General features: G+C 46.3%; 1 protein-coding gene across 3 annotated transcripts in view; it reads left to right on the forward strand.

Annotated features, from left to right (window-relative positions):
• Nucleotides 1–19979, forward strand: part of LOC149869079 (uncharacterized) — a 136680-nt gene that overhangs the window by 71148 nt on the left and 45553 nt on the right. For all 3 annotated transcript variants that reach the window (XR_016441382.1, XM_090039664.1, XM_090039665.1), the window contains one exon: nt 14805–14861. Coding sequence is in view for 2 of the 3 variants with exons in the window: in XM_090039664.1 (XP_089895790.1) it covers nt 14805–14861 (57 nt within the window). In the remaining variant the exon portion in view is untranslated. The remainder of the gene's footprint in view (nt 1–14804; nt 14862–19979) is intronic.

The following is a 19979-nucleotide window of genomic DNA, read 5'->3' on the forward strand; positions in this document are numbered from 1 at the left end:
GGGTAAGTTTTTTGAGAGAATTATTCTGGCACAGGTCCATGAAGGGCCAGCAGGGGAGATTATGCTTAGGGGCAACCAACACAGGTTCATTAGAGGCAGGTCCTGTCAGACCAACCTGGTGGCCTTCTACGACCAGGTCACCAAATCCTTAGATGCAGGGGTAGCAGTGGACGTAGTCTTTCTGGACTTTCAGAGGGCCAACTGCACCCTGGGTTGCATCCATAGATACTTTCCCTCTATGCGGCACTGGTCAGGCTGCAGCTGGAGTACTGCATCCAGTTCTGGGCACCACACTTCAAGAGGGATGTGGACAACATGGAGAGGGTCCAGAGGAGGGCCACTCGCATGATCAGGGAGCATCAGGGCAGGTCCTATGAGGAGAGGCTGCGGGACCTGAACCTATTCAGCCTCCACAAGAGAAGGCTGAGCGGGGATCTAGTGGCCTGTTACAAACTAGTCAGAGGGGACCAGCAGGCACTGGGGGAGTTCCTGTTCCCCCAAGGTGCTACTTCACTGTCAGGGTGGCTAGGATCTGGAACCAACTTCCAAGTGAAGTGGTGCTGGCTCCTACCCTGGGGGTCTTTAAGACAAGGCTAGACAATCACCTTGCTGGGGTGCAGGGGATCGGACTTTATGATCTGCTCAGGTCCCTTCCAACCCTCCTAACTATGAAACTATGAAATCAGTTCTGAATAGGTGAGGGTACTATTAGAACACTTGAACATTTTCTAGTCCACTGAGCCAGATGACCTGTAGCCAAGAGTCCTGAAAGAACTGGCTGAGCTCATAGCAGGACCTCTGGCAAAGCTGCTTGAAGAGCTGTGGTCTTGAATGACTGGAGTGGGCCTGAATGACCAGAAGAGGACTAATATGGTACCCATTTTTAAGAAAGGGAAGAGGGATGACCCTGCAAACTACAGATCAGTCAGCTAGCTTTGGTCCTGGGAAAAATATTTGAAAAAATTGTCAAGAAGTCCATCAACCACAAACTTGTAACTGGTGGGGTATTAGGAAGCAAGGCACATGGCTTTGTCAAGGGTAGGTCATGCCTAACAAACATGGTGTCCTTTTATGAGCAAGTAACTAACCAGCTGGACAAGGGACATGATGTAGACATCATTTACCTGTGCCTCTGATACTGTCTCCAATGAGATCCTTTCAATTAAGCTAGAGGGTACTGGCCTAGACCAGTCTACATGAGTGGGTTGGCAATTGGCTCAGAGGCTGATCCCAGGGAGTTGTAGTTGATGGGATGGCCTCAACCTGGAGGGCTGTCTCCAGTGGTGTCCCCCAGGGATCAGTGTTTAAGCCCAGGTGCCAGTGAGGCATGGAGCAAAACAGGACTTTGGGGTGACACCGGCGCCTGAAGACGTGATCTTGAAAGGTCGGGGAGGCCTGGTGCACTTGGGATGCGACTTTTTTGTTTTTTTGGCCTGGGAGGGGGTGTGTTCAGGGCCATCCCCTGGTCTTGAACTTGTGCCCCCCCCCCAGCTGTGAGGCTGGTGGCCTTGCCTTGGGGCCGGGCTTCAGATTGGAGTGCAGGACACCAGGAAAGGCTAGAGCCTCGGAGTCAAACCAGAAGATGAATGGGAGCCAACAGTTCAATGAAGTCACTGGCAGGGCAAATAAAACTCTGGCATATATCAGCTGATGTGTTGCAAATGGATCCAGAGAGGTGCTCCTCCCTGTTCAGTGTTGGTGAGGCCACAACTGGAGTATTGTGTCCAGTTCTAGGCACAGCACTTCAGGAAGGATGTGGATAAGCTAGAAATGGTACAGAGAAAGGCCACTGAAATGATTAGGGGCTCAGACTGAACAACTGGATTTGTTCAATCTGAGCAAGAGAAGACTGAGAGGTGACTTGATAGCCACCTGCAAGTATGTCAAGGATGAAGACCAAGATCTAGGGGAGCAGCTCTACAGAAAGGCACCCCCAGGGAGGACAAGGACACAGAATAATGCACAAGCTAATTGAGAAAATTTTTAGGTTGGACTTTAGGAAAAACTTATTTTCTGTAAGGTTATCCAGAATCTGGAATCACACTCCCAGCAGAGGTGGTGCAGTCACCATCCTTGGAGGTTTTAAGAAGGAGGCTGGACAAGCACCTCATTGAGTTCATTTGAGCCCAATAACCTTCTGCCTGTGGCAGGGGACCGGACTTAATCTTACAGGTCCCTTCCGACCCTTTGATTCTATGATTCTATTCTTTTTTATACTAACAAAACTCAGCAAATTCCATAGTTGTGTCTCGGGGAATGACTGCTGTCTGACTGCTCTGGAATCCTTCCAGTTTCCAAGGCATTCAGACAGCAATTCCTCAGTGACGGGACACAAAGCAGAAACAGCGCACTTTGATAAGCTGCTTCCCCTCCTACCCTCTCTCCATAGTACAATAGCGGGTCAGTCTTCAGATTGCTCACAAGACTGGTCCAGCCTCCAGCCTACTAAATGGAGTCAAGGTCAAGAATAATGTTCACTTATGTAAAAATGAGATGCACAAACATAATATAGGTTTCCATCACTTTATGCTGTACATGCATTCCTGGAAAATGGCGCATAACTCAAATTCGCATAAAGGGAACCCACTTTACAATGCAACAAATAGGGATACATTCCAAGACCTCGACAGTACTGACCCCAGACCTATTTCTACCACTTTTACAAGAAAATTTTGGTATTCACCAACAGTAGACAGTAATGCAAGCACAGAGCACTATCATAATGGGCATGGCAACTACAGAAACGCTGTCGCAGCCAACGAATAAGGAGCACAGATCCACACAGTTTATATTTTGGTGCGTGTCACTCCTACAATGCACCACACAGAGCAGCTGGCTGCAGGCTTCCATCACACTAATCACATAAGAGTAAATTTACCTCATAAATAATGATTTTTTGGTATAAAAAGGGCCATCTCATAAAAGCAAATCTGTGCATGCAGGACCCGCATAAAACGAGGGAAACCTGTACAGCATTCATGCCTGCAGGACACAGCTGGGTTTATTTCCTGCCTTCTATTTATAAAAGTTGTATGTTGCTTATTGGCTTTTCATAGCTCCTGGAAGCTATGACACACTCAGGCTTGCCAGAACCCTAGGAGGACCTGTCTCATGTAGGCATTGGATGTGCCAGTGGTTGGCTTCTGTAGAACTTGCCCAAAGATGCCGGTATCTTAAAGAAATGTTCTGAATCAAATAGAGAAGTAAGAAGCAGCTACGAAGCCATCACATGATAATAGATGTGATGCGGAAAAGAAAGTGAGTAGTAGAAACCATGGTTTCAAGAGATAAAACAAAGACTGTTCTTAAGGACAGGCCCATTAATCACCTGTAGATATGAATCAGATTATCCACAGGTGCAACAAATCAAAGGTTCCTAAGACTTAGCAAATAATGTTTTCATTGACTGATGTACTTTCCCCTTTATTAGTGCTGTTTCCTGACTTTTTTTCATTCTTGTACTAAACTGTTTGGTGAACAATATAGTCTAGCATCTCATTCTCATTTATCTTCTACGTTGGAACTTAATCTTCTTTTTTCAGTGTAGATTAATCTTAACACATTCTTTTTTCAGAATGCCGAATGACTGTGTACAAATTATTCCTTGCGATTTAGTACTGTCCTTTTAAAAAAAACACAAACCCTTCTGTTTAAAATGTGAATTGAGTGCCTATTTAATGACCATATCACAATTATATACAATATGGTATATGCCATTTCAAATATTAATTACATTAAAAATAAGTGTTAAAGGAACATAATTGACATTATAAAGTCAGGCACTCAGAAATTAGGAAATAGAAAATATAAAAATTAAGATTCCCCATGAAACTTTAATTTGGCAACTGTGTATGCATTATAATACAGCCTTTAAGGACAAGATCACATGTTATTTTTTCCTCAGAATCCCCCCTCACTAACTGCAGTTTTTTAAAAACGATAGATGATTTTCCCATGTAATATCATTATTCTAGGATCTGAAAATTTAAGAAAAAATAGCTAATATTCTGAACTTTATATTGACATAAAATCATGTTTGTTATAGGAACCTGTATTAGTATTTCCTAATGCTGATTTGTTGAAACTCTTTTAGAAGGTCTGTACAGCTGCATTGGTGAAAAGGGTACATTTGGATTTCATCAGTATGGTGCTACTGCAGAGCTCACATCCATTCTGTTTCTGTCTCCAAGTAGTCTCATGTAACTATTATAGAGAAGGGGAAAAGTAACATCCAACAAATGAAGGCTTTGGTGGAGTAGCAATAGAGAGCCATTGCTGACACTAGATTCTACTGTGGTAGGACTGCTAGAACTAATGTAGTACTGTTCCATGCACCCTAGCTAAATTCATATGGGCAATAGGACAGCCATTGTTGCCTTTAAACCCATGTAACAGATCTGTACATTTTCATGCATCTTGATATAAAACAAAGTATAATTTTGGGGGATTCAAAAGAAACCTGTCTGGGCAGGCTATTCCTTAATTGTCCATTTGTTTCCATCTGGAACCAATTACTACCAAAGAGGATGTTGCACTAAAGAAACCATTTGTCTGATTTAGTATGGTTGTTCCTATATTTGTTAGACAAGTCTCTCTGATATGAGCTTAAAGAATTAAAAAATATCTATTTACCCATTTGCTTTTTTAATGGGCATGTGTCAAAGTATAACAGGGTGCTTAAAGTGCCTGTTCCTTTAAGAGGAAAAAGTCTATAGGGAGGATTCAGAATCAAGGAAGACACCTGACTAGAAGGTGGTTGGGCTGGAGGTCTATATAAGCCCAGTTTGGCCCTGGAGGCTGATGTGAGAGGAGCTCCTGAGTATGCTACAGAGAAAGACTCCTAATGGACACTGAGTATGCCTAAGGCTATACAATCTTAGAACTGGGGTAATGCCAGTGGTTTAGGGAGGTTAGAAGTGGGGGAAGGAGGTCCCAGCAATTGGTGGGTAGGAGGGACTGTGGGGAGGAGGTAGTCCCAACAGTGCCAGAGACCTGAAAGTAAGGCAGAGAAGGGGCTAGGGAGCCCAACATCCAGACGGGAGCAGGAAAGGGGATAGAGGGCCTAGGACCCGGAGAGAGGTGAGAGAGAGTGAGGTGGATAAGGGCCAGGGACCCACTAGGTAGATCAGTGATAATGGATTGATTGGTAACATCTGCAAGGCATGGACATGACTAAAAGGAGAGATGAAGAAGCCAAGATACTGCTCTTAAGGTATGTCTTTCTGATTGCATTAAGTAAGAAGTCTTACGAAGATGGGTGTGACCTTCGTAGCATATTTTTAGAAAAATTCTCACCAAACATTTTCTTTGGTTGCCACCCTTTGGTGATTTAAGTCTATTCAACTGATGGTTAAAGATACCTGGGGAATTGAGATTGTGTCTTCGTTTCATAGTTAGTAGGGTCAGAAGGGACTGGAGCAGATCATTAAGTCTGACCCCCTGCCATGGCAGGAAAGAGTACTGGGGTCAAACGACCCCAGCAAGGTGACTGTCAAGCTTTGTCTTAAAGACCCCGAGGGTAGGAGCCAGCACCACTTTGCTTGGAAGTCAGTTCCAGATCCTAGCTGCCCTGACAGTGAAGTAGCGCCTCCTGATGTCTAATCTGAATTTACCCTCTGCCAGCTTGTGACCGTTATTTCTAGTCAATCCTGGTAGTGCTCGGGGAAAAAGGGACTCCCCCAATGCCTGCTGGTCCCCTGTGATTAATTTTTAACAGGTCACTAGATTCCCCCTCAGACTTCTCATGTGGAGGCTGAACAGGGTCAGGTCCCATAGCCTCTCCTCGTAGGGCCTGCCCTGCTGCCCCCTGATCATGTGAGTGGCCCTCCTCTGGACCCTCTCCATGTTGTCCACATCCCTCTTGAAGTGCAGCGCCCAGAACTGGACACAGTACTCCAGCTGCAGCCTGACCAGTGCTGCATAGAGAGGGAGGATCATCTCCTTGGACCTGCTTGAGATGCATCTGTGGATGCATGACAAGGTGTGGTTGGCCTTCCTGACTGCATCCCCACACTGCCGGCCCATGTTCATTTTGGCATCAGTGATGACTCCAAGATCCTTTTCTGCCTCTGCACTGATGAGGAGGGAGTTCCCCAGCCTGTAGGTCTGCTGCTGGTTCTTCCTCCCCAGGTGTATCACCTTGCACTTGTCAGTGTTGAACTCCATCATATTCTCATCCGCCCACCCTGTAACCTGTTTATGTCCGATTCCTTCCTTCTAATGTGCCTGCATCCCTCCACATCTTAGTGTCATCAGCAGATTTGAACAGGGTGCTTTTTTACCCCCTCGTCCAAGTCACTGATGAAGATGTGGAACAGTGCGAGCCCAAGGACCGAGCCTGTGGAACCCCACTGCCCACATCCCTCCAGGTCGAAAATGACCCAAGCACTACCACTCTCTGTGTGAGGCCCTCCAGCCAGTTGGCAACCCATTTGACTGTGTAGGTGTCAACACCACAGTCCCCCAGTTTCTTAATGAGAACAGGGTGAGAGACAGTGTCAAAGGCCTTCTGAAAGTCCAGAAAGACTACGTCCACTTCTACCCCTGCATCTAAGGATTTGGTGACCTGGTCATAGAAGGCCACCAGGTTGGTCTGACAGGACCTGCCTCTAATGAACCTGTGTTGGTTGCCCCTAAGCATAATCTCCCCTGCTGGCCCTTCGTGGACCTATGCCAGAATAATTCTCCCAAAAAGCTTACCCAAGATCGAGGTAAGACTAACTGGACTATTCCCCGGGTCCTCCTTCCTCCCTTTTTTGAAGATGGGAACCACATTGGCCCTCTTCCAGTCCTCTGGCACCACACTAGAGCACCACAAGTGCTCATAAAGCCATGCCAGGGGTCCTGCAATGACCTCAGCTAATTCCCTCAGCACTCTGGATGGAGATTATCAGGACCAGCTGATTTAAATATGTCCAGTCCCTCCAGCAGTTCCCCAACTAGATCCTCACTGACCCATGGCCTAGATGTGCCTCTCCTGGGGCCTGAGGGGGCCCAGTGGGGCGCTGATCTGGTCCCTGCTCAGGAAAATGGAGGCAAAGAAGTCATTAAATAGGTTAGCTTTGTCGTCTGGTGTGACGACCAAATTTTCTAGTGTGGCTTGCAGGGGCCCCACGTTACCTGGTATCTTCTTTTTTGCCCCCTATGTATTTAAAAAGGGACTTCTTGTTGTTCTTGATCCAGGTAGCTAGTCCCAGTTACATCTCCACCTTGGCCTTCCTGACTGCACCCTTGCATCCCTGAGCAACTGCAGTATAATCCTCCATGGTGAGGCCCCTCCCTTCCATTGGGTGTACACCTCCCTTTTAGCTAGAAGACATTCCAGGATGGTTTTGGTGAGCCATGGGGGCTTTTGTGCCCTCCTGCTCCCTTTGATCCATGTTGGGATTATCTCCCTTTGGACTTGGAGGATTGTCTCCTTAAGGAGTGACCACTCTTCTTGGACACGTGGCTCTCCTCCCCTCCGGGACTCAGTGCTTCCCCAACTATTCTCCTTAGCTCTTTGAAGACCGCCTTCCTGAAATCTAGGGCTGCTTCCTTGCTGCAAGCCTTTGCCACCTTGCGCTGGATGGTGAATTCCAGCAGGCGATGATCACTGTTGCCTAAGTGGTCAAGCACCCACAGCTCCCTCACCAGGTTGTCACCCGTGGCAAGCACCAGGTACAACAAGGCGTCTCCCCTGGTGGGGCTGTGCACCTCCTGGATTAGATGGAGGTCCTTCAGTTGGGCTAGGAACCTATGTGAGCGGTCAGACCTGGCTGACTGGTCTTCCTAGCAGATGTCTGGAAAGCTCAGGTCACCCATGATGGCCACGTCCTTTGACCTAACTACCTCTGTGAGCTAACAAGAATTCCTGGTCTGGCTCTTCCCCTTGGTTGGGTGGTCTGTAGTAGACCCCCACCGTTAAGTCTCTTTCCCCTTGACTGCCTTGTATTCTAACCCAGAGCACTTCCATGTGCCCCTCCTCTGACTCTGTGCTACCTGGTGAGGATGTGTATTCCTCCTTAATGTAGAGCACCACACCCCTGCCTTTTCTCCCTGTCCTGTACCTCCTGTACAGCCTATAGCCCTTGATATTCACCGCCCAGTCATGCATTGGGTCCCACCACGTTTCAGTGAGGCCCACTATGTCTGGGTTGGTGTCAGCTAGCAGGAGGGTGAGCTCCTCCTGCTTGTTTCCCATACTACGAGCGTTTGTGTAGAGGCATTTGAGGCCTCCTGTGGATAGGTGCACTGGCCCCCTAATAACAGCACTGCCCTGGCCCTTGTTGCTTACCTGTGTATGTGTTCCACTTGTTGGTCTAGGCTGGGCTGTACTTGTGAGTGCTGTTTGGTTTAGCAGTCCAAGGCTTCCTTCTCCCTCATCTTCCCCTTCCCCCAATGAGCCTACTTTAAAGCCTGCTAGAGGAGATCCACCAACCTAGAAGAGAACACATGCTTACCTTTAGGGGAAAGGTGGAGCCCATCCCACCTGAGCATGTCTCTCATCGTTATGTGCGGGTTGTTGTCGAGGAAGCCAAAGCCTGCATCAAGACACCATTCCCAAACCCGCCAGTTGGTCTCTGCCATGCACGTCTAATGCTGTCTACCATGTCCGTTCACTGGTAGAACAGAAGAGAATATCACCTGTACACTTATCTCCTTCAGCACACCCCCCAGAGCATGGTAGTCTGCCATCAGGTGATCAGGGCTTCTCCTGGCTGCATCATTAGTACCCACATGGATTAGGACTATGGGGTAGTAATCGGTGGGCTGGGTCATGGCCTGGATCATCCCCATCACATCATGAATCTTTGCTCTGGGTAGGCAGTGGACCTTGCATGTTGAGGGGTCCTGGTGACAGGTGGGGATCTCTGTACCTCTCAGGATGGAGTTGCCTATGACGATCACTTGACGCTTTCTCCTCCGGGACTGCTTAGCTCCTTCGGCCTGTTTGGAGCATGGAGAGTATGGAGTTGCCTCCTCTCCCTCCTTCTCCTCCAGTGTTGTCAGGGCCTTGTACCTGTTCTCCAGCCAGACTGGAGGAACTGGTACTGTTGTGTTACAAGCAGCCCTGGTTCTGGAGGTGACCGTCTGCCACTCTGCAGTGGAGGGCACTTCCCGAGGTACTTCTCCATTGGGTGCGTGGCCCTGCAGGGAAAGGAAATAAGTGTCAATTTCTTCCTCTATCACCCTGATTCCCCTCAGCCTGCTAACCTCCTCCTGGAGCTCCCTCATCTGCGCCTCCAGGGCCCTAAGGCGCGAACCTGCAGGACAGGTGTGGGGGTCCCCAATCCGTGCCCCCCCAGGCCTTGTTGGACAACCCCCGCAGGCCAGGGGGTGGGGGGACACCAGCACCCCCATGGGCTCTATCTGGATGGAGGCCTCAGACAAGCTCTGGGTAGGCTGCTCCCCTCGGGCAGGGGCCCTGGCAGCACTCCGCATCAACACAGTCATAGGAGTTTCTGCTTGTTTTTAGCTTAGTACAGTGCCTTTGCCCCACGCTAGCAGGAGTCTGCCTCCTGGCCCTTCCTGCTCGCCCGCCAGTGCGAATGCTGACACAAATGCCAGCACGCTGTGTTTGCGTGGTGCAGCTCCCTACTGGCTCAGCTAAGAGGGATCCGGGGGGCTTCCCGTCCGGATCTGGCTCAGCTGTGTCTAGTCCCTCTGTCCACTTACCTTAGGGGGATCAGCTGCTGCTGCCTCCACTGCTGCTGTGTCCGCCTCCACCTCAGGTCTGGTAAGGGGGCACACATGCGTGAGGGACACACATCTTCCTGGATCCCTCCTTTCCCCGCTGCTCCTGGCTTCCTTAGAAAAGAAGGAAGTCCACCACAGTGGCCTGTGTGCTGCCTGGGTCTATCTGACTAATTGCTAGACTGTGGTTTTTAACCAGAAAATCTGATCATCTTAAAAGAGGTACCTAGTTATAGCTGTGTTACTGAGACTTTTGCTTGAAAATGCAAGAAGTGTCTCACAACATAGCAACCCTTGTAAAAGTACCTGAGGGTACACAATGTAAAAGGTGTTAAATAAGAGTGATCTCTTCAGTGTTGTACAGAATGATCTGGCAAGTGAAATACTCTGAGGAAATAGTTTCCCATGAATCCTCTTCATAGAGCAGTAGGTATTATGTGACACCTGTAAGAGCAAAATGCATGAGAACCCTCTTCTTAAAAGACCTTTTCTGCAGTGAAATAATAATACTCCCCATCTACACAAAAAAGAGAGAGCACTCATGAAAAGATCAAAAAGGCATATTGGGTAGTGCTAACAGTTTTAGCTAGACAAAGTGAAATCACCAAAAGAAATATTCTGTAACAGTTAAGAAAGCTGTAATATGTGTCCTTTTAAAAACATAATAAAACAGAGTTCACGTGGGACCTGGAAATAGTATAATTTGCCTGACCTTCAAACAACACTTCAGCCTACCAAAATTCATTCATTTATTTAAAATATATAAGAAGTGAAGAGGGAAAAAAAAGAGAGAGAATCTACTATTCATATAGATAGAGCCCAATGGCAGTATTGCAGCATAATAAAGCCTGGCAAGAAACTAGTTGGATCACATGGTGACAGAGCTGGTTGCTGTTACTAAACTGCTGCCTCTTGAAAGGCACTGCCAACATGTCTGACAGCAGCTCATCACAGCCATCATTTTAAAATGACCTGCAAAAAGCTGTTACAAAACCAATTACTTAAAAGGCAAGAAGCTGGCAAAGATAAATGATGCCTGGCCAAAGTAGCTAATAAAAAAATAAGATACAGTTAGATCACTGGCATAGCAGAAAGCCTATTGAAAAGGATATTGTAGTTACCTGTCACAGATGTTTTCCACTTCAATTGCCTCATTTTTGTTTTTCCATATCCCATTTTCCCCACAGGTTCCATACTAGTTTCTCCCATTTTAAAAAAGTAATTTAGTCCTTTAGCTACCTATAAAGTCTTTCCCTTGGAGAGTATAACAGTCTCAAAGGCAAAGACCACTCCAACAACAATTTTATGCAAACTTCTCATTTGCTGTGCCAAAGTCCTCCTAGTCCTGTTTGTACCACTTCCCCTTCAAAAAGGGATCACGCCCTCCTGGTGCAAGAATAGGCATAGCTTCAATCTGATAGGGAAGCCTTTACAGTGTACTCCTAAGCAGTGAGGACTGTTGCTGCTGTGCAGTCTTTCCTCAGGACTACTTCCTGTACATGTCTCTCTAGTGTTCAAGATAGCACTTCTGTACACATTCTAAGCACACCACCTTCTGGTCACCTTTCTCAGCTCCATCTTCTCTGGGACTGCTACCTTGGGTCTTTACCTAGATCTTAGTTAGTGGAGAAGGCTCTATGAGAAGGTGGCAGAAGCTGTTGTTGCTGCCCCTCCAAATTTCCCTATTGAGAAAAGTAGTTTGTGTTTATACCACTTCTCCCAGAAGGCTTTTTCCCCCTATGGCTCACTATTCTAGTGGTGCCAGAACCATATCACAGATGAAAACTAATCCATTACCTCTTCTTAAAACCTAGCTCAGCCTGTGAAGCAGTTCTTCAGAAGTCATATTGCTGTCTTCTCAGAATATACCAGTAACTTTCCCTATTTTAAGATCTAAGTTCCTAGTAATTGCTGTAGAAACACTGTGTAAATGCTGTACAGACTTGGGATAGCTGGAATATGAGAATTCTGCTTCATAAAAGGATTGATGTTTTCAAATTTGTTTTTTATTTTATTTTGGAATGAAACGGAGCACTCGTCATTTCACAGAGAGATGGAAAGACAACCATCACAGGTTCCCTCATGCATATGCCATGGTGCTTTATGGTCAGTCTCTTTCTGATCTCATGAATATATAATTACTTATACAAAGTGGAACATCTCCAAAAAAATAGATTGAGAGATTCTGGCTTTTTAGAGTGGGTTGGAGAACTTAGACTTTAAATAGGGCTTAATCTGGGTGCTTGATATTAAAAACACATGCCTATCCATTGGATAGTTTGGAACAAGTCTCATTGTCCTAGGCCAAAGAGTCCATCCTGGACCTGGGACATTTCCAACAAAAGTTTAATTGAACCCAGTAACTTTTCTGCAAAGATTTTTGGTTTTCAACAAGTTGGCATTTTCTGAGGAAAAAAACATTTCTTCAAAAAATTTCCAATCAGCTCTTGGATCTAAGGATGTTGGCAAACTCAATTAATATTAATGTTATTAGTGAAATTCAAGTATAATTACATTTTTAATAATGAATAAACACAGAAGAATAAGAGATCTGTTACATGACTGGCTCAAGATCTCCAAAATTTCAGACCACTCAGCTGAAGTTGACAAGAAAAGATCCATTTCAGTAGTGAAAGCAAATTCTCGAAGGATTGCACATAAGAGATGGCATTAGGTATACAGCAGTTTCCAATAGTGGCTTTCCAACATGTTTCCAGACCCTTGGCAAAGCATAACAAGAAGTGTTTGGGACACAAACTCACTGAAAAAAATAGAATAGGTTTGCTTGAACTATCTTGGTTGTATCATTACCTATAATTTAATGTCTAGAGGAGGTCTAGTAAGATAAATCAAATAATTAAATAATAATGCCTTTCTCTTACCCCTCTCCTCTTCCCCTCCCCTCCCCTGATAATTTATAGAAAAAACATGGGGAAAATAAGGGATGTACTAAACCTTACACTTCTCTGGACTGTTTTGTAACTGTTTCTGGGTTTATGCCAATTTAGAAGAGGCCCACTTTTTGGTTACATCACATGAATTCATCTCTCTTCGAGAATTGTTTACAAAACTCTAGCACTATTAAATGTGAACAACTACTCATAGATTCTTAAGTACTCTCTTTAATATGTAGAATAATATTTTTTAAGCCGGTCATCATGGGCAGATGCAAAAGGCTAGGGCTTGTCATCTTGGCTCCTACTAGAACCACCATTTTGATGCAGCTCTGGAAACCTAGCGGGGGAACATTTCTGTCGCTAGTCCACCACCCCCTTGCCCACTGCCAAATTTAGCAGGAGCTCTCCTGACAAGCTTGTGAGTTCAAAGAATTCACTGCACATATGTCACACAGCCAAAGAGGGTTGCAACTCTTTGGATCTTTTCCTGCCAGTCATTGAAATGAATTTCTAAGGTAGTAATAGGTGAAAAAGAGTGGAGAGCTAAATGTTCTTATAAAACTCCCAATGAACAAAATGAATTCTTTATTAGTTAACATTTATTATTATTATTTTTATCATTATTATTATTATCCAGTGTTGTTCAACCTTTTCCTCTGGCAGGTTGGCTGGGCAGTACCTGGTCCCACCATGGGCTGGATGGTAGTTCCAATCCAGTGCAGTGGGCACCCTCTAGTTACACAGAGGGAGTAGTGTGGCCTGAGCCTAGATCTAGAGTGGGGAAGGGGGTTTCACCTGGCCCCAAAGGAGAGGGGGACTGAAGGGGACAGGGCCTGGTCTCCACCTGGCCCATGAGAGAAAAGGGGGTGTGGCTAGGCACTGCAGGGGGAAGTGGGCCCAGCCTGGCTCTGACTGGACATGCAGGGCAGATTGCCATATTAACAGCCACCACTCCCCTGCTGCCAAATTTCCTGTGGGGAGCCCTGTGGGCCAGATGTGATATCTCCATCATCTGCAGTTTGAGCACCCCTGTTCCAACCTATTAATCCACATGACATGACTTTTTACTTGTAATTGCATAAGCCTACATATATCACACAAGAATTATGCTGAAAGAATATTATTGATTCTAAGTCAAATACTCTGAAGTTAGGAGGTGACAGAATTAGCATTGTCAAACTGACATTAATTCAGTATCCTTGTGGATGTCCTTAATTATATTATCATGCCCAATCTTCTCTGTAAGACTCCTGCCATATTCACTGTATAGGATGGATGGTCTTCATGAAAAAGCAGGTTTTCAAATATTTTGTTTTATCTTCAGCATTCAGTGTGTAGCCTGATGCCTTATGCACTGCACAGTATTCAAATCCTGCTGATATTTTATTAATTATTTTCTTCATAGATATTTCTATTGTTCTCATCACTATAACGTCTTTCTGCTTTACAAATAATTGATCTCATCATATCTGTGAGATTATGAAGTGGCATTATCTTCATTGTACAAATGCTTAACTGAGTAACAGAGGACAAAATCAAAAAGCACCCACTAATTTTGGGTGCCCAATTTGAGATGGCTAGAACCTGATTTTTTCTGCAGATAACTAAGCTTTATAGCATTTTATATATTCAGTGCACGGCTCCTGTTGATGTCTGTTGTACCTTTGAATCATTGTTGCAGATCAAATGTTGAGTTCTTATGTTTGGCACAGAGAAACTGAGGACGCATAGTCTGTGACCATCTGTAACTTCCCATGTCGCTTGCTAGCGCACTTTGCTGTTTCTTGCTTTTCAGGTGCCACTACCTCTTTTCTGGTTGACAGCTTGTTGTCCAGGCAGATGCCCTGAGAGCTCCCCAGGGATTCTCATCTGCCACATCTTGTTGGTATTGGTTACTATCGGGAGGATATTTTTAAGTTCTGCTTCCCCTGGTTCCCTCCTTTGGTCTGCTTACCCAGTTTCCCATTTCAGGGCTCTGCCTTCCTTACACCCTGCCTTATGCCATCCAAAGATGTTAATTCCAGGCCATGACTAAGACAAAGGCTGCTTGACATGGCTTTAGCCCTCCTAGGTTCAAAGTCCAGTTCGGATGGTGTACCATCTGGCTTCGGGCCTCATTAGCCAAACTTTTAATTTTATCCATCCCTGGTTACCTAGCTCCCAGGTATGCTTCCTTTTCTTTCAGTTTTGACTCACAGTAGGTAAAAGTTCCTCTTCTCTTTCTCTCCCCAGGCTTGCTACTGTTCCACTCCCAGCTGGCTGCATCCAGGATCCAGGGTTCTGATCCAGGTAAGAACTTAGGCTCTGCTGAGACAGTGTTGTCTTGGCATACCCCCTCCTGGGGCTGCCTCCATACACCCTTGTTGAGTGTACAGATTGATCCTGGCCACTTTGGGTGTGAAGTCTGGGGCCTCACGTGTTGTATGGCCTGCTGGGTGAGTAGCCCTGCCCCTCAACTCTTCTGCCATGACTTTGATGTTAAATTATTAAGAGAGGGGGTTCAGTGTAGATCTTCTTGGGAGGGCCTCTCGACAAACAGCAGTAGTCATGATTGTTTGGCGTGATGTTCCACGAGGCTCTGCCTCCCCTACACTCTGTCCACTCACCAACTGGATGCAATGTTTGTAGAGTGGGGATTTTGGCCCCTGTGGGGTTGCCCACAGCTTGCTTCGGGTGGGGTCCCCCGTCAGTGTGGACACCGATGGCTCTCCTCCCTTTGGCTCTGAAGCACAGCCCACCTTCTCTGGGCTCTTAGATTTCCCCTTTTCCTTTGTTTTTTTCCCAAAAGAAATATTCCCCTGGGGAGGAGAGAGCTGTGGGGCTGCCTCCTTGACCCCAGCCTCCTCCAGGGGGCTTAAATGCCTCCTCTGCCCTGCTCCCTACAGGGAGCTCAAGGGCTTCCCTTAGCTTGCCTTCTGTGGGGAGCTGGAAGGCTTCCCCTGCTCTGCCTGCTGCGGGGGGCTCAGACCTGAGTGCCATGTGGGAGCCGCATGGGCTATGCCGCTTCTCTTCTGTGCTGGAGCCTCAGCAGCTGTAGCGTACTGCCCACCAGTACTTTCTCTTTCCGGCTCTCCCTCCGCCCTGGTTCCGGCGGGGCTTTTCGACTTTCCCGTGGTGGCCGGTATGGCTGCTGTGATTGGTCCAGCTGTTCCCCACATGGGAAACAGCTGATTAAACAGCCAGCATAATGCCAGCTTGTGTGGCTGCAGCTTCAGCCATGGTCCTGGCTCCTGCTCTGGCTGTCCAACAGAGGGTAAGTCACCCCTGCCAGGGGTCTGTTTCCAGGGTTTGGAACCTGCGGGGATTCCCCTCTCCCCTTCTGGAGCCTGTGGTGGCACCTCACTGCCACACTGGGTCTTCCAGAGGACCCACTTCTGGTCCTCTCTGATCATTGTCTGGTGGGGTTTTTATTTCCCCTCCAGGGGGTCAGCCGGTGAACCAACGTCGGCATGCTGCCATAAAGTGGGACCATGCTGGTGCGAGTGCCTGCACTGGTTCTCCCATGGCCCATTGTGGCTTTTCTCCTTTGGGTTCTGGCATGGTGTGTTCTCTTGTGGCAGCCCCTATCTTGCTGTGCTTCTGGTCCCCAGCATTGTACCACCTGCTCCACACTTCTCTCAGCTCCTGTTCCTCAGGTAAGTTTTTACTCATGGCAACATCCCAACCACACCATCTCTGAAAAGTTTGGTTAAAGTAACTGGATGAGTATCATATAAGACCTCTGCAGCAGAGGCGGGAATAGAATCTATCATATTGGCAAGTCATTCAGCTATCTTAACCATAAGACCAGTCTTTGTCTTCCTGAATTCCCTTGCCTCATGCATCTGTCTTCCACAAAAAGGGCTGGTGTCCACTGTACATACAAGGTTGTACAGTGAAGGAGTCAAAAGTCTCCTTCACTGTACAACCTTGAGGCCTACCCCCACCCAACCCCGCAATAACGTGTCCATCCTGTACACTAATGAGGCTGGAGTTCCGTGGAAAAAATAGTATGTGATATGATTGCTAAAGACTGTACCTGTTGTTTTTTCTTGTTACTCTACCAGCCTGAATGGACAAGTAAAATTTAGAATTAATATTGCTGTATCTCTTTGACTCCTGGATATGAAAGAAATTAATAGGAGGGAAGAGTGTACATCCAAGTTAAGTTAAAAAAACTTGCATCCAAGTAATTTTTAGCTACATAAAAACACTGTGCTATAATTAGGGAGACCATAATTATTTTAGGGAAATACAGGATGGGGGAGGGTGGCCAGGGGTGGGGTCCTCTCTCTCTCCCTCTCCCTCTCCCTCTCCCTCTCACTCCAGGCACAGCTCTCTAAACCTGACTTTTGCCGATCAAACTTGAGCTAGACTTCCCCAAACACACAATTGAAACTGTGTAATATTGTAACTGCTTTGTTTGTTTGTCTCTCCTTGTACAGATAATACTACTAGTGTCATTTATAAGTTTTATATACCTGGCAATAAATAACTTTTATGGTAAAGCTGATTGCCATATTCACTCTGAACCTCATTTACTTTTCAGAGAGAGAGAGAGAGACAAGCTGGAACTGGTCAAGATTCCCAGGTGTTTGGGCAGATTGCAGACAAGCTGTTAAGCTTTGGGTCCAGGGGGGTTTGAGACAGGCAGAGCCCCCAGCACAATCAATGAAGGTATTCAAGGCAGGGAAAGAGAAGGTGAAGTCCCAGTGGAACTGGTGCAGTGTTTGGGTCCAAGCACAAGAACAGAAACTTTAACTTGGGTAGGGGTTTTTGTAGGGAAATAACAATGGTTCAAGGGAGAACACTAAGTCTGTCTTGTTGTTCTGTGTCAGTTTTTCAAGATACAGGTGAATGCTTTGTTTTAGGGGAAAAAGCATATGTGGCTATGTCATGAACCTGAGTTACCATTGATAATGTTTATAAACATAATATAAATGTAAAAGAACTATGTTTGCCATATGCAGAAATCTATAGCTATCACTAGAAGGTACGTTGGCATTCTGGCTCCAAGAAACTTGGATAGGGTCTTGAGAGTTACTGAAGCATTTGTATAGTTTAGATTGTGTAGCAGGCTCCTTGCCTATCAAAGTTAGTAGATAATGCTGAACTTTCTTTTGGCAAAGTTGTAGGGGCTTTTAAAAATGCAACATTCATCATTTAAGAATGAAATATCCTGTGAGTTAATAAGATACTTAATCTTTCTGTCTTCCTTTGTGTCAAGTAATCACACAAAATCATGCCCTAGAAACCAGAAACAGGAGTTGGACCAGGACTTCACCATGAAACTGGCTGAGGCTGCACACCTCTCAGTGTGTGGTTTTCATGGGAGGATTTAACTACCCAGACATGTCATGGGAAGAGCACTTGGCCAAATCTGATTGGTTGCAAAGCTTTCTCATGTGCATGGACAAGCTCTACCTGACTCAAAGTCTATGGGCCAATGAGGTAAAGCATTGCTGGACATGGTACTGGACAAAGGGGATGATCTAGTTGGTGACCTAAGAATCGATGGGCAGCTTGGTAATAGTGACCATGAGCTGACCACCTTCACTATCCATCACAAAGCTGGCAAGTCAGCCGGCAATGCAGAAGTCCTCGACTTTAGAAAAGCTGATTTTGACAAGCTCAGGAGGCTCATTGTCAAGGCCCTAAGGGACCATGATTCAACAGGAAGAGGAGTCCAAGTGGAATGGTTGCTCCTCAAGAAAGCAATCCTGACAGCACAAGGATTGTCCATCCCATCTTGGAGGAAGGGTAGCAAAAGGGCACAGCAACCCCCTTGGGTTAGCAGGGAACTTGAGGACCTCCTACACTTAAAAAGAGAGACTTATAAAGGTTAGAAGGCTTTAATAACCACCAAGGAGGAGTACTCCACACTGGTCCAAGCCTGCAAGGAGAGGACCAGGAAAGCCAAGGCTGCAACCGAACTCCATCTGGCTTCACACATCAAGGATAATAAGTCCTTTTTCAGATATGTAGGGAGTCAGAAAAAAGCAAGAGTAACACTGGACCCCTGGTGAACCAAATGGGATAGCTGATAACCAACACCCAGGAAAAAGCCAACCTGCTTAATGGGTACTCTGCATTGGTCTTTCATCTGCCCAAAGGGACCACCCTGCTTAGCATGATATGGAATGCCCAGGGTGAGGGCGTATTTATACTCAGCATTGGTGTAGACCTTGTAAAGGAACACTTTCAAGTCAACTGGCCCTGACAGATTACACCCTAGAGTACACAAGGAGCTGGCAGGTATCATAGCCCAACCAAAAAATATTCGAAAACTTATGGTACTTAGGTGAAGTACCTGAAGACTGGAAAAAAGCCAATGTGGTACCCATCTTTAAGAAAGGGTGGTAAGTAGATCTCGGGAATTATAGGCCAATCAGCTTGACCTCAATCCCTGGTAAGAGTTTAGAGAAAATTATCAAAGAGACCCTTCTTGATAAACTGACTGAGGGCAACCTCCTGAGGGATAGCCAGCAAGGGTTTATCATGGGTAGGTCTTGCCTGACCAATCTCATCTCCTTCTATGACCAGATGACATATTACCTGGACAAGGGAGAAGAGATTGACATTGTATATCAGGACTTTAAAAAAGCCTTTGATCTGGTGTCCCATGATCTCCTCATGGAAAAATTGGCCAACTGTGGCCTCACCTACACCACAGTCCAAAGGCTGGGAAACTGGCTCCAAGGTCAGACCCAGAGAGTAGTAATCGATGGTAGCGAATCATTATGGTGCTCTGTGACCAGTGGTGTCCCTCGAGGCTCTGTCCTTGGACTGGTTCTCTTTAACATCTTTATCAACTATGTGGACATTCATGTCAGAAGCGCACTGGCCAATTTTGCTGATGACACAAAACTTTGGGGCATAACGTCCACACCCGAGGGCAGGCTAGTGATCCAGGCCAACTTGGATAACCTTAGTAAGTGGGCGAATGCAAATCTGATGATATTCAATACTGACAAATGCAAGGTCCTCTACCTCGAGGGGGTGGGGGGAAGTGCTACCCAGTGTGAGCTTATAGACTCAGCAGTGCTACACTTGCTAGCACCACAGCTGAAAGAGACTTGGGGGTCATGATTGACCACAAGATGAACATGAACCACCAATGCAGTGTTGCAGCTGGTAAAGTAAACAAAACTCTGGCTTGCATCCATAGATGCTTCTCAAGTAAATCTCAGGATGTCATCCTCCCACTGTACTCGGCCTTGGTGAGGCCACAGTTGGAGTACTGCATCCAATTCGGGACTCCACAATTCAAGGCAGATGTTGGGAAGCTTGAGAGAGTCCAGAGGAGAGCCATGCACATGATCAGAGGGCAAGAGAATAGGCCTTATGAAGAGTCATGGGACTCTTCAGCCTGGAAGAGCACAGGCTCAGGGGGGACCTGGTGGCTGCCTATAAGTATATAAAGGGTGT

The sequence above is a fragment of the Crocodylus siamensis genome, chromosome 3, assembly GCF_052110815.1.
Source record: "Crocodylus siamensis isolate JL-2025a chromosome 3, ASM5211081v1, whole genome shotgun sequence".
Taxonomy (NCBI): Eukaryota; Metazoa; Chordata; order Crocodylia; family Crocodylidae; genus Crocodylus; species Crocodylus siamensis.